This window comes from Mus caroli, chromosome 12 (assembly GCF_900094665.2).
Source record: "Mus caroli chromosome 12, CAROLI_EIJ_v1.1, whole genome shotgun sequence".
In the NCBI taxonomy this organism is placed as follows: Eukaryota; Metazoa; Chordata; class Mammalia; order Rodentia; family Muridae; genus Mus; species Mus caroli.
This window is the reverse complement of record NC_034581.1, coordinates 27,334,755-27,349,715: the sequence shown is the minus strand read 5'-3', so window position 1 is coordinate 27,349,715 and position 14,961 is coordinate 27,334,755. Positions and strand designations below refer to the sequence as shown.

Below are 14,961 nucleotides of genomic sequence, written 5' to 3'. Positions count from 1 at the left end.
GTGTCTCAGTTTCATGAGGTCCCATTTACTAATTATTAATATTAGGGCCTGTAGGAAGGGTATTCTGTTCAGAAAGTCACTTCCTGTGCCAATGAGATGAAGGCTATTGTGAAAGGTGTTGCTTTCCTGAGTTCTTTCTCAGTCTGATTGTCAGTTGTACATGGATGGGTTGCTGATTTTTGTGAGTTAATTTGCTATTCAGCGACTTTGATGAAAGTGTTTATCAACTGTAGGAATGTCCTAGTAAATAAAGATACTTTGACTTCTTCCTTTCTAATCTGTATCCCCTTGATCTCCATCAGTTGGTTCTCTTATAGTTCTAGCTAAGACCTCAAATACTGCACTGAATAGGTATGTAGAGTGGGAAATCTTGTGTTGTACCTGAATTTCTCTCCATTTAAATTGATGTTGGCTATGGGCTTACTGTAAATTCCCTTTATTACATTGACATACATTCATTATATCCCTAAATCTCTTCAGGACTTTTATCATGAAGGATGCTGAATTTACCAGAGCTCTTTTCTGCACCTAACAAGAAGATTATGTGGTTTTTTTTTTCTTTCAGTTTGTGAAATTACATTTGAAATGGTCAATTAATTTATCAGTTTATGCATGTTGAACCATCCCTGAATCTCTAGGATGAAGCCTACTTGATCATGGTTGATGACTGCTTTGAAGTGTTTTTTGGATTTGTTTTGCAAATATTTTACTGAGAATTTTTACATGTATTTTATATGAAAAATTGGTATGTAATTCTTTTTGTTGGGTCTTTAGATGGTTTGGGTAACTGTGAACTTTTAAGATGAACTGGCCAATGTTCCTTCTATTTCTATTTTGTAGAATAATTTGAGGAGTATTGGGATTAATGCTTCTTTGAATGTCTGGTAGAAATCTGTACTAAAACAAGGCTTTGTTTGTTTGTTTAAGTATTTTTTGTTGTTGCTTTGGTTTGTTTGGGAGACTTATAATGACTACTTCTATTAATATCACTGTGGGCTATAGGTTTGTTTAAATTGCTTATGTGATCATGATTTAACTTTGGTAAGTGGTATGTATCAAAAATTCTATCATATTTTTTGTTTTTCATTTTTAGCTTTTCCAACTCAGTGAAGTACAGGTTTTGTTTGTTTGTTTGTCTTTGTTTTACAGTGTGTCCTTATGATATTCTGGATTTCCTTGGTGCCTTTTATGTCCCACTTCCCACTTCTAATTTTGTTAATATGGGTATTCATTCTCCACTCTTTAGTTAATTTAAGGCTTTGCAATCTTATTGATTTTCTCAAAGAACAAACTCTTCACTTCATTGGTTCTTTGTATTGTCCTCTTTGTTTCTATTTTTTTTTTTTTAAATTTCACCCTGAATTTGATTATTTTTCTGTTCATTCCCTTTGGGTGTGATTTCTTCCTTTTGTTCTAGAGCTTTCAAGTGTTCTTTTAAGCTGCTAGTATGAGATTGCTCCAATTATTTCATGTAGGCACTTAGTGCTATGAACTTTCCTCTTAAAACAGCCTTGTGTTCTATGAATTTAGGTATGTTGTATATTCGTTTTCACTCAATTCTAGAAAGTGATTTCTGTCTTGACCCACTTTTCAGTCAAGTTTCCATGAGTTGGTAAACTTTCTTTCTTTCATTTCTGTGGTGGTCTGATAGGATACAGGGTGTTATTTAAATTTTCTTGTATCCATTGAGACTTGCTTTGTATGCTCTTGCTATAGATAATTTATAGATCATAAATTAATGTCACCAACAATCAACTCTCAAAACCATTAAACGTTTTAAACAAACAAAACCAAACATCAACAGAAATATAAAAAGGGCACATTTGGGAAAAGGGCATCTAGAAATGGCTTTCTAAATTTTCATTCTGTGTTAAACCATGTCCTCAAATTTTAATTTACATGGGTTAATTTGCTAATTTGATAAAAATTCCATTATAAATCAAAGAAATAAGAACACAACTAAGTTAATACTGTTTTTAGAATAGTTGATAAAACCTTACCACCCCTGCCCGCCCTGCCTCTGCCCAAAGGTTAAGTCTCTCAGGAGGCTCTGAGATGCTGCCTTTCTTGAGATGCACAGTTAAACACGCTGTTGACACCGCCTGCCTTTGTTTCTAGATCACTGTAGTCTTTCTGGGGCTTGAGCTTTGACTACTTACTTTGTCGTAGGGAGACCAAGTTTGTCATATCATAAGTCGCAGTCCATGTTCCTAGCTAGACCATTAATCTCCTTAAGCAAAAATTACAACCAAATTATCCATGTGAACCCCACTGTTCCCCCCATCTCCCCAAGGCTTTGAATGGGGACAAAGAACTGGAAGCAAAGGGCAGAAAAATCTTTGCTTTGTACCTGCTTCCCAGAGAAATTGAGGGAAATGTTGGGATAGGAAAAGATCACAGATGCATGCTTTGTGCATGTCAGTAAAAAAAAAGGGGGGGGGGAATAAGTGAATGTAATGGTAGAGTCCTGCGACTTCACAATACTACCTGCAAATGTGTGAATGGACAAGGACTCTTAGTCACAATGTATCAATTAAAAAAAAACAGAGTAAATGTAACCAGAGTTTTAAAGCTATTTTTCTTTGAAAGGTAAAAAAGAGAAAAAACAAAAACCAAGGTAATGTTGACTTATTTCACAGACATTGAACACAATGAGCCAATAACCAATTCTCCTTAGTTAAGATGCAAAAAACAGGATGAATGTTATCACTTAGTCTATTTTAACCTCCAACATAGCAATTTGCAAACAACCAGATGCTACTATGGTATTTCAATAACAGGCCACAGAGCAGAATAAAACAGCACCTTTAACCCAGCCGTGTTATTCTCTAAACTTTGTGTACAAGTGAACTAACTCATTAGTAATCGAAACATTTCCTCATATCTCAAGGAAAATACCTGGGCCAGCAGGAATACAGAACCTGTTCCCTTGGTAAACACAGAACAGGGCAAGGCTTCTGCCCCAGGGCAGGGCATTCCTCCAGATGGAGGTGGTTCCTTCAAGTCTTTCTTCCCTGGTCTGCCTTGGCAGGGCAGTAGTAACATCTGTTGAAAAGAAGCCGGCACATTTTGCCAGGGGCGAAACCTGCTCCCTATTGTTACCTACTCCTATTGTTCAGAGCACTAAAAGAAAAAACCCAAAAAAACAATAACCAAACCAAAACAAAAAAACCATACAGGCACTATGTACTAGAGATGCAGCAATCAAATTACCCTCCACACCACCCCTCTTTGTAAAGTACTGCAGAACCAAAGACACTTTGTCAAAGTCCTGACATCTCTACCTCTGGAAGCCCCAAACGCATTTGAGCCCCTCCCCTAGGGACGATCCCTTCCCAGAGATCACATTCCCACAAAGGCCCTACACAAACCCCAAATCTGCACCTCCTTCATCTGTGTCAAGTACACAGGATGCCCATTCTCAAAACAATTTGAAACCAGAAGATGATAAAACATCAGATATTAGGGAAAAAAATAACAAAATGAAAGTCTGTCTTCAAAACTGGAAATGCAGGAGGAATTTTTTTTTTTTTTTTTCTGCACTGAACCGGAACGACTATGGTTAACAATCAACCAAAACCTTTAGCCAGGAGTGTAGAAACTAATCTTGAGTTCTGAGGATTTACAAAAGGATCCGTGCAGTATGATCTTGGTGGATGTGCCCAGACAAACCCAGAGACTTGACTGTTTTCTCTCCTCATTCACAACGCCCATCGCAAGAGGAAGAGTTGCTGCGGTGCCGACACGCCCCAGCCGCTCAGACCCTTACTCACTGGTGCCCGCCGCTCCTCTCCGTGCCCGAGCTCCTCACTCCAGTCCAGGAAGAGGGAAGCGTTCTCCTTGGTCCGCCTCCCCGACAGGACCCGCCCAGCGGGCACACACCTGACCCAGGTAAGGGAATAGGTGTATGCCCTGTTTTTGCCAAAGCGATCACTGGTCCTATACCCTTGCTCAGAACGTAGCTCATCTGCGTCCACCCGCCTCATTCCTTTGAAGCCTTGTAAATCACCCCCTCTTCTTAATCGGGGAAACCCACTGCTAAGTACCGTGGCGCGGCCTGGGGTCGGTGGTCCAAAGGGGTAACACTTAGCTTGGAAGGGCGGGTAGCTCCGATCGGAGGAGCCACCCTAGGAGGCTCTACAAGCCGCTATCCTTGAGTTCATTGGCTGCCCTGGCACATCCTAATCCTCCCTGCTCAACACCGTGCCACCCAAGCTGCTCTGGGGGTCGCCCCGCGTTCACCCCGCCCTCACTCCTTAGACGTGCGACCAGGGCAGAGCTCGGAGGGAACGCTAGCCCGGGCTGCCAACCCCAACGCCTCAGCCCCGCCCTCTAGGCGACTTTTGGCCCCGCCTCTGGCGGCGTACGAACGTGGGGCGGCGGACTGCGCATGTCCACGGTCAGAACCCTGGCAGTGCGCATGCGCCTCGTCCCTACGCGGTTTCTGGGCGCCAGGGTCTGCACCGAAACATGGCAGAGGTTGGGTCCAAGTCAGTGCTGTTCGTGTGTCTCGGTAAGGACTCGCCGACTTAAGGGTCTTTTTCTTTGGGACCCTGAAGTGCTCTCCCTGTTAAGCTTCCGAACAAGAGCGCTGGGCGGAGGGAAGCAGATCAGAAGGCCTTGGTTGGGCCCGTGTTTGTCTGCCTTTTTCATATGCATCCCCCATCTTCTGGTACTCCTCTGAACCCGAGATCTGTGTAATTTTTGTCCCAGATTATGCCCTTCCCAAGCCCATGTCACCCTCCCGAGTGCCCTTCAACCACAAGTCTTTGTGTGACTTCTCTCTCCCAAGCCCGTAGACCCCCTCACTTGCTCCTCCTCTTTTAAGTCTGAGAGTCGCCCATCATCTGCTTTGGCAGTTACTTCCAAATCTCTGTGCTGAAAAATATCCAACCAAAACAACTTTAGGGAAAATAGATTTGTTTTGACTCAGTTTTAGAGGTTCAGGCCCCTTTTGAATGGTTGTTGATTCTAGGCTTGTGGTGAGGCAAGGCATCATGGTCCTTCAGGGTGGCCAGAGCATGAATCCTGTGGACGGGAATCACAGAAGGGGAGACATGGAGGTAGAGAGGTTAGCCCCAAGAGCACGCATCGGGATGTATTTTCTTCTGCTCAGCCACACTTGTATCTTTCATTACCTTACAGTAATTTCCTCATATTGTGAATCTACTGGGTTAAACCATTGACTAGGTCAGTGCCCTTATGATCACATCCTCTGGGGATACGCCATCACCGACGTTCTGAGAGTTGTCTTCTTTTATTAATCAGTCAAGGACTCGATGACGGTTAATCATCATCCCTGTCATTCCCTCATGCTCTTGTCCGTCACCTAACTTGCTTTTCTTCCTTTGAACCCTCTCACCTGCTAACTGGCCCAGGTGGCCATATCTGTAGACACTCTAAGCTGGCCCCTTCTATTAGAACAGCTGGAGTTCTTGCCGGAAACCCCCCCCCCCCCCGTTCCCCATTGTGCCAAGGTGAGCCTAGGTTACAGGAAGACCATTCTGTGACAGGTTTGTTGATGTCATCCTTGAGTCACAGTTGCTGTGGTTCTCAGCCAGTCTCTCTTCTTTAGGTCTCTCTGAAACCTTGGTTTTCAGTCTCTAGGACAATTACTCATGCCACATGAAAAACAGTTTTGTTTTTAAATGAATAATCTTTCAAGTACCTTCTAACACAGAATTTCAACCTTGATTCTCCTTTACATAATATGCAATTCTTTCTTTTTTCAGAGTTCTTGCCTCCGCCCTGAGGGGCAAGGGTTAAATTGTCAACAGTCCAGCTATTTGTCTTTTGTCCTCTGCTTTTCCTACAGAGTGACACTCCTCTTTAGGCTAGAAGTCTGCCAAGACTTTCTGTCCACCTCGCTTTATCTTTCCCACCCACCTGTGGGGACTGCCCATAAGAAACTGTTGCTGTCCTATGCCTTGATGGTATGGTTAACTTTACTGGGTACCTTAATGTTGGGTTTTGCTTGAAAAGCTATATGTTTTATAAAGTCAAAATGAAGGAAAAAAAGTCAAGGATTTTTTATCCCCAATTTTTATCCCCAATCTTAAAATTGTACATGGTAACATACTTTTATCATCCCCACACTAGGTAGATAGAAGTTGTTGGTTTCCTGAGCCTCCTGGCCAGCCAGCCTATCCTGCCTACTAAGGTTACTCTTAAACTAGTAAGACCAGACCATTGGTCACTTCTTTTTACCCCCCACCCCCAGAGAGATATTTTATTCCATAAATTGCATTTTTATTTGACAGCCTGTTGAGCTCTTCGGAAGAGTTATCTGTCTTGTGGGCAATAGCTTTTTTCCTTTATTTTTCCACTTTTCAGTACAAGGTAATGTGTGTGATAGTTGCAAGATATCTGTACTAGGTAATTTCTATGAGGAACAAAGTAAAACTTTGGCCTTATTTCCCCGTTGCTGCTTATAGTTATCTGTGCTGGCATATTGTACCAATATGACTTTTAAAGGAAGTTCATGCTTGCATATGTTTGACGTCAATATAATTCAGTATTTTGTTTTTGCCACTGGAGGTGCATGTAGTGGTGAACACCACAGATGAAGTCCAGCTGTTCTGAAGCCAGTACTTTCTAGTCACCATCAGTCAAGGAATGCCAGTGGCTTCATACAGTTGGTGAGGTGTTCACTATGAGCCAAAGCAGAGTGGGAGCAGGGTGTAGTCTGTAGTCAGGACTCATCTGAAGGTGAGCAGAGACATGAAGGTGGCGAGGGGCCTGTCTCTACTCAGAAGACAGAGCATGAGGTCTTCAGGTAAAAGTTGTAACCAGAGAAGTCATGGTTTTGGAGACCAGGCAGCCTTTCTCAGCCCCGATTTCTTTTCCTGTGGGTACCAAACTTGGATCGTTCTAAATACGAGAAATGAGATCCGTATGTACAGCAGATACTTTAGGGCAGGGATCTACATCCGCTGTAAAGAGCTGGAGTGAATCCTTAAACTTCATGTGCTGCAAACTTAGTGTAGCCATAGCTTGGTTCTGTTCAGTAGAGCTCGTTCCTGGATACCAGCATTGGGACTTGATAGAGTTTTCACGTATTACAAGATTTTCTGCATTTGCATTATTTTTTAATGACCTAAAACTAAAAATTTGGTTAACCCTTTGGGCTGTATGGAAATATGGTAGGCCAAGAATGGTTATTTCTGGGCCCCTGTTTGGAGTCCAAATACCATAGGAAGCTGTATGAAGACTTGGGTTTGCTCTGAGTGAGATAAGCCATGAGAGGTCTGGAGCAGAAATGGGGAGGGATATAATTTGTTCCACCTGCATTGTGGAGATTAGGCTGCAGGAGACCCTGGGAGAAGCAGGGACAGCCTCCGAAGTTAGATGTGTTGTAGTCAGTTGCTAGCCTAGGAACATTTGAGGATGGCACAGATGCATTCTCCCAAGAGCCCCTTTGGAGCACAGTGAAAGCTCTGAAGCTGGATGGGACCCAACAAAGGCAGGTATTATCTCAGCCCTAGTCACAGTGGTCGTAAGAGAAATAAGGCCATGTTTAAGTTTCCAGGACTTGTGGAATTGTGGAAGTCAAACCATAAAGTGTTCTTCTTATGGCCAGTGTACTCACTCTTAATGTATATATGTATGCTTTTATTTATTCATTTTTGATGGGGTCAGGGGTCTAACCTAGCCCTGTGTTTTTTTAATAACATTAATTTTAATAACATAAATTGGTAAGCTAGAGGCAAGTTATTAGTATTGAGAGTTCCCTTCTATTAATGTTGTAGGTGTATGATTTGTAGTCTCTGTAGAGATAGGGTACTTTTAATCTATACCTACATACCTTTAAATACAGCTATCTGGGGGCAGGGTAGGAGTGAATATGCTCAAATGATGAAATGGCCCACAGTTTTACAAAGAAACAAGACTATTACTTCGTATTTAATGATAATTTTTCTTATATAGATGTCTTGCCTTTTATTTTTACATGCTAAAATATTACACTTTGGTAACTTCTAAACTTCCAGAATAATAATGTTTATCCTAACCTGCTTACCACTATTGGCTGTTTTGCCTGGATATGTGGTGATGTGCCAGAAGCCTTTTGGTTAGTGAAACAGTGCTGATGGTGGTCTTTACAAAAACAAAACAAAACAGGGCTAGGAAGAGCTTAATCAGTAAAGTTCTTACCTTGTAAACATGAGGGACCTGGGTTTTATTCCAAGAACCTATGCTTAAATAAAAGAAAAACAAAACAATAACAACAACAAACAAAAATTGTACATGGTAACATACTTTTATCATCCCCACACTAGGTAGATAGAAGTTGTTGGTTTCCTGAGCCTCCTGGCCAGCCAGCCTATCCTGCCTACTAAGGTTACTCTTAAACTAGTAAGAAACCCTCTCTCAAAAAACAAAGTGGACAACTTCTGAGAAGTACCACCCCTCTTCTCTGTATACATCTGCACACTTGCACCCACACAAAGACAGAAAAACCAGACAGAAATTAGAATGTGGAAAGGAAACCTTCACAACCGGGACTAGCATATGGAGGACATTTAAAATGAGTTCCTGTCTTAGCTTTAATGGTTAATTGATGAAACTGTTATTACTATTAAACACACACACACACACACAAACACACACAGAGTCTCTCTCTCTCTCTCTCTCTCTCTCTCTCACACACACACACACACACACACACACACACACACACACACACACAAAGAAGCCAAGTACATAGTTTTGTAGATATGGAAGGATGTGCAGTCATGGCAGGAACTGGTCCAGGGACCAGAGCATCCATGTTTCATCACATCTTAGAATGTCTGGTTGTGCATCAGAAGCCAGGAAATTTTGACCTCTCACATACAGTTTCTTTCTTGCTTTTTTTTTTTCCTTAATGTTAAGGCTTAGGTGATACACCCAAATACAGTGTTTTGTCTTGCTGTGTACCTTAAACAAAGTCTCTCTTAGCCCATGCCTTCCCACCTCTTGTTCCTTAAGCCAAGCACAGCTCCTCTGATAGGACATAGAACCTATAACTCCTCTAGTTTCTTGTTAGAAATCTGAAACCTAAAAATATTATCCCTCTTCTTAAAAGTCTGTGTGTCAGAGTTGATCCCACACAAAGAGGAAAGCGTGAGACACAGACCTCACGAGCCTCCTACAGGTCTCCCTGCATTTGTTTCATTAGGCCAAACTGCTTCGTTCAGTCTCAGTTCTTATCAGACTTAGTCATAAAACTTGACAAATGGGAGTGGGATAGTTTTTTCCAACTCTTTGCCTCTTCAATCTGAAAGCTTTCCTGTCAGATAAACTGATGAAATCTTCTGTGTTTTTCTCATATAAACCTGCTTATCAGAGCTGTCTGGGGGTGATTTAAGCGTGGGTGGGTGAGCATAGGACTCACACCTTAGACCATTTCCCATTGGCTTTTTCATGTAACCTCCCAGAGTGTCACTGTCTTCCACCCTGAGCTTTTCTGAACGTCCCACCTTGTAAGAGGAGGTTTTATCTTAAACAACTTTCTATCTGCAGGCCTACCATAGTATTTGGCTCAAAAGTAGTAGGCATACAAGATAAATGTGTTTGGTAAGCCACATTGTTGGAACCTTCAGGTTCTCCCTGGATGCACCAAGTACAGACTTGGCGTGGGATTAGGGCTCCATGTCCCAGGCCCTGCCTTCTGTGTCTAGACGAGTACAGCCTTCAGGTCCTCCCACGGTGCTATTTAAACTTCTTATCCTATGGACATCAGCTCAAGCTTAGATTCCCTGGCATCTCACTTAGCTTTGTGGAATCTTTTCGTTTCTCTGGTCTCATACCATTACAGCACTAGTTTATCCGCATTCATTGTTGTTGTTGTTGTTATCTTGTGCCTTGTGTCTTTTCAGTGTACGAGCCTGTCTCTTTCTTTATCTGCTTGCAGAGCTAAGGTGTCATTTGTCTTTCTTGGTGTAGCAAGGAATTTGGTTCTTGACCAGATGGGCTCTTAGAAAGCCATCCTTGATTTCCCTGGTATTTTCTTGGAGTGATGGAGTATCTGTGAACAATGGAGGCCCCATAGTTTGTGTTTTTGGGGGGACTCATTTGGGTCCTGAGTCATTACCCTCTCGCATTTAACTAGGAGCTCTGAATATCAGTAATATGCTGAGCTTCCTAGCTTGGCAGTAATACTCTCAGCATATTGTCAATGACAGGAGGGTTAGGTGTCCCCAGGGACAAGAAGACTTCATATTTGGTTCCCCCAGAATACATTTTCCCTTCTTCCATCTCTCTCCAATCTGTATCTTTTTATGAGTTTTGACTATACTGCTTATCTGAATTCTATGGTCATTCTAAGGAATCACCAAACCCAGCAGTTGTGGGAAGGGAAGGCAGATTTGTAGCCAACTAGTATGGCTGACCTATCTGTTGATGTCAGAAGTTGGGGCAGGTGGGGCCGGCAAGAGGAACCTCCCTGTTCCTCCAGCTGGCTAACTCGTGGGGACCATAGGCTTCTTGGGACAAGGCTTTACATATGATTACTTAATAAAGCTTGTATTGAATTGCCTTGTGTTTTGTTTTGAAGTATTACTAGTCTTTATTATATATGGTATACTTAAAAATACCTATTTCCTTTCTATTATACTTTATTTTAAATGTAGCTGATGACAACTTACTTCATTGATTTCAGGATTTGGTCTTGGTTCATTGCTAGTGAAAATTGATTTGGGTTTTACTTGCTTTCTTGCTGTTTAGTTACCTCAGCCATTCTGTCAGGACCATGAATCTGGTTCTGTCAGGGAATTCTGTACTGTCTTGCCAACCTTAGATGCAGGCATTGGGCATCCACTTTGGGAGTAATCCACTCAATCTTTGGGCCAGGAATTTGTATCTACCTTTCTGCCACAGCTAATAACCTCTATCTGTCTTCTCCCTCTCTTTTTAAGGTAACATTTGCCGGTCACCCATTGCAGAAGCAGTATTCAGAAAACTGGTAACTGATGAAAAGGTTTCCGATAATGTGAGTACCATTCAGTAGTGTGCTGAGTCCAGACTGAATCCCTTTGGACAGCCAGGTGCCAGAACACTTCTTTTCTCTCCTGCAGTGGAGGATAGACAGTGCGGCTACATCCACCTATGAAGTGGGGAACCCTCCTGACTATCGAGGGCAGAACTGCATGAGAAAACATGGCGTCCACATGCAGCACATTGCACGGCAGGTACCGTACTGCAGCTTGACATATGTTTTGTGTTACAGTGGGCCATTGACAGCAGCGCCGTTTCCGACTGGAACGTGGGCCGGCCCCCAGACCCAAGAGCTGTCAGCTGCCTAAGAAATCATGGCATTAGCACAGCCCATAAGGCAAGACAGGTAGAAAAGATCTCGTTTAATTTCTACTACATAGAATCCCATAGCTTGAGAGTCTGACCACCCTGTGTGTTGCAGCATGTATTTGGTTGGGGGCGACTAACTTGCGGCCTGTGTAGTTGTGGAAGATTTGGATGACCTTGGGTAACGTGTTAAAGTGCAGATAAAAGTCATAAACCATAGTGAGACAATGCTGTGAGCCAGACTTGGCTGTGCTCTTCATTTTGTTACCATGTACAGACTCTTTGGCTAGACATTTCTGCTTATGGTACTAGTTTTTTAGTACACATGTCTTTTTTTGCTTTAAAGTACCTTAAACATACAGCTGTAGTGCTGTTGTTAACACTTGTCTGTCTGGAAGACTGGAATTAAAAACAAACTCTTTAGTTACAGGCGAAGATAGTTTTGTATCCATATTACCAGAAGATGGCAGCCTGATGTATTTCTTTGAGTTCCTTATTGAAATTAAGTTGTTCTTTTATGTTGTTTTTAACAAAAACGTTCTCAACTGTTGTTTTTTATTACCTTTGGTTTTTAGTTCCAAAGCACTAGTGAAGAATACTTCGTACGTCAGTGTCACGTTTTCCTTATGTTCTTTCTCTTTACCAATTGCCACACTTTATGCAAATAACTATTTTAGTACAGTTCTTAACATGTTATTTTTCTAATCTTTCAACTTAGGTTTGTAAATGGCATATGGTTAGGGTGCTAGCTCTTGAACTCAGAGTAGTGTCTTGGGATAGGAACTTTTAGCATGGCCGACTGGAGAACCGCCCCTGCTGGTCCTGTGTGCTCACGTGTCCCCGTTTGCAGTGTCATCAGCTTCCCCATGGCCTGAGTCCATCATCAAGGTTGCGTGGCTGCTTCTCCCCTCTTGTGCAGCGGTCCCTCCCAAGTTTCACTGTGCGTTTTAACATTATAGGAGTAGGATCATTTGCGCTTTGTTTTGTTGAGTCAGGGTCACACTGGCACTTGAGGCAGTCCTCGTGGTTCAGCCTCCTCAGGCTGGAATTGCAGGTCTGCCCCATGTCCCTGGCACAGCAGTGGAGGGCATGCACATGTGGCATCTTTTCCATGTCGCTGCTGAGTGTTACAGTAGTTTGCCCTGGGCAGGGTTAAGTGCTGAATTGTTCTTCCTTTTGTACCTCTGCTGGACGCGCGGGCGGCTTCTGTTGTGAGAGTCTGTGGGCAGTGGCATCGCAGATGGAGCCATCTGATGGGTTCATAGCCAGCGTCTGTACCTATACCTCACCAAATGCACAGAGCATGTCTTCTTGTCTTTAAGAAGTGTATGTGTCTATTGCATATGCCAGCAAGATTTTGCTGAAAGGACCCTGATATAGCTCTCTCTTGTGAAGCTTTGCCAGTGCCTGGCAAACACAGAAGTGGATGCTCACAGTCATCTATAGGATGGAACACAGGGCTCCCCAATGAAGGAGCTAGAGAAAGTACCCAAGGAGCTAAAGGGGTCTGCAACCCTATAGGAAGAACAACAATATGAACTAACCAGTACCCCCAGAGCTCGTGTCTCTAGCTGCATATATAGCAGAGGATGGCCTAGTCGGCCATCAATGGGAGGAGAGGAACTTGTTCCTGCGAAGATTATATGCCCCAAATACAGGGGAATGCCAGGGCCAGGAAGTGGGTGGGTTGGGGAGCAGGGAAGAAGGGGTGGGTGGGTATAGGGAACTTTCAGGATAGCATTTGAAATGTAAATGAAGAAAATATCTAATAAAAAAAAGAAGTGTGTGTAAAAAATTGATGGTATCTCTACTTTGTTTGGAAAATTTATCTGATTGATTGCTTTTGCTGATATTTTTGTTTTTTAAATTTTTTTACCAATTTATTGACATTTATGTTTCCATACTTTAAAAAAATTTTTAAATTTATTTATTTATTTACACTCCACATTTTATTCCCCTCCTAGTCCACCCTTCAACTGTTCTACATCTCATACCTCCTCCCCGCCCTTCTGTCTCCATGAGGATGTCCCCATTCCCACCCCCTCACCCCACCTGACCACTCAACTCCCTGGGGCCTCCAGTCTCTTGGGGGTTACTTATATCATCCCTGATTGAACCCAGACCCGACAGTCCTCTGCTGTATGTGTGTTGGGGGCCTCATACCAGCTGATGTATGCTGCCTGGTTGGTGGTCTAGTGTGTGAGAGCTCTCCAGGGTCCAGGTTAATTGAGACTGCTGGTCCTCCTACAGGGTTGCCCTTCTCCTCAGCTTCTTTCAGCTTTTCCCTAATTCAACTACAGGGGTCAGCAGCTTCTGTCCATTGGTTGGGTGCAAATATCTGCATCTGACTCTTTCAGCTGCTTGTTGGGTCTTTTGGAGGGCAATCATGCTAGGTCCCTTTTAGTGAGTGCTCCATAGCCTCAGTAGTAGTGTCAGGCCTTGGGGTCTCCTCTTGATCTGGATCCCACTTTGGGCCTGTCACTGGACCTTCTTTTCCTCAGGCTCCTCTCCATTTCCATACCTGTAGTTCTTTCAGACAGGATCAATTATGGGTCAGAGATGTGACTGTGGGATGGCAACCCCCTCACTTGATGCCCTGTCTTTTTGCTGGAGGTGGGCTCTACAAGTTCCCTCTCCCCTCTGTAGGGCATTTCATCTAAGGTCCCTCCCTTTGAGTCCTTAGTCTCTCACCTCCCAGGTCTCTGGTACATTCTGGAGGATCCCGCAACCTCTTGTCTCCTGAGGTTCAAGGTTGCCTGTTTCTATTCTTTCTGCTGATCCTCAGGGCTTCAGTCCTTTTCCCCTCATCCAACACCACATCATGATTCCCCCCATGTCCACTTTCCCTCTCAGCCCCTCCCTCCGCCCTTGTGATTGCTTTCTTCACTCTCCCAAGTAGGACTGAGGTGTCCTCACTGGGGCCCTTCAGCTTGTTGACCTCTTTGAGTTCTGAGGACTGTATCTTGGTTATTCTGTACTTTTTTTTCTCTTCGTTTTCCTTTTGGCTAATATCCACTTATTAGTGAGTATGTACCATGCATGTCCTTTTGGGACTGAGTTACATCACTCAGGATAATATTTTCTAGTTCCATCCATGTGCTTGCAAAACTCACGATGTCCTCGTTCTTAATAGCTGAGTAGTATTCCACTGGGTAAATGTGTAAATACATTTTCTGTATCCATTCTTATGTTGTGGGATATCTGGATCATTTCCAGCTTCTGGATATCACAAATAAGGCTGCTATGAACATAGTGGAACACATGCCCCTGTGGCCTGGTGGGGCATCTTTTGGGTATATTCCCAAGATTGGTATTGCTGGGCGTTAAGGTAGATCTATTACAGTTTCCTGAGGAGACTCCAAAAGTTTCCAGAATTTTTGACTTCCAGAGTGATTGAGTGGCTATACTAGTTTGCAGTCCCACCAGCAATGGAGGAGTGTGATATGTCTCTTTTTTTCTGGCTGTTGGTTTTTCCTCTGCTCTCCAGTTCAGCAGCTTTGTTGTGGGAGACCAATGCATGCTTTTTGAACTGGGACTTGATGCTTTTTAACCAGTTTTTTGGAAACTAGGCTTTTTTTTTTTTTTTTTTTTTTTTTTTTTAGAGGCAGTTTTTTTTTTTTTTTTACATAAAATTTTTTTTTTTTTTTTCTCCTGTTTGCATCTTATTACTCTGTTCTTATT

The 14,961-nt window shown here is 42.9% G+C and overlaps 2 protein-coding genes across 4 annotated transcripts in view; one reads left to right on the top strand and one right to left on the bottom strand.

The window, feature by feature from the left end:
• The window catches only part of Sh3yl1 (SH3 and SYLF domain containing 1), a 44,241-nt gene extending 39,907 nt beyond the window's left edge, over positions 1 to 4,334 (bottom strand). The window contains exon 1 of one of the 2 annotated variants that reach the window (XM_021179031.1): positions 3,774 to 4,334. In XM_021179031.1, coding sequence (XP_021034690.1) covers position 3,774 — 1 coding nt within the window. In that variant the 5' untranslated portion in view covers positions 3,775 to 4,334. Of the gene's footprint in view, positions 1 to 2,159; positions 2,352 to 3,773 lie in introns of those variants that run through there. The other variant, XM_021179030.2, reaches the window with a different exon arrangement.
• Positions 4,335 to 4,407: 73 nt separating this feature from the next.
• Acp1 (acid phosphatase 1) overlaps positions 4,408 to 14,961 on the top strand; it is a 16,083-nt gene continuing 5,529 nt past the window's right edge. Inside the window, exons 1-3 of one of the 2 annotated variants that reach the window (XM_021179424.2) lie at positions 4,408 to 4,513; positions 10,896 to 10,969; positions 11,207 to 11,320. In XM_021179424.2, the coding sequence (XP_021035083.1) occupies positions 4,471 to 4,513; positions 10,896 to 10,969; positions 11,207 to 11,320 (231 nt within the window). In that variant the 5' untranslated portion in view covers positions 4,408 to 4,470. Of the gene's footprint in view, positions 4,514 to 10,895; positions 10,970 to 11,054; positions 11,169 to 11,206; positions 11,321 to 14,961 lie in introns of both variants that reach the window. The other variant, XM_021179423.2, reaches the window with a different exon arrangement.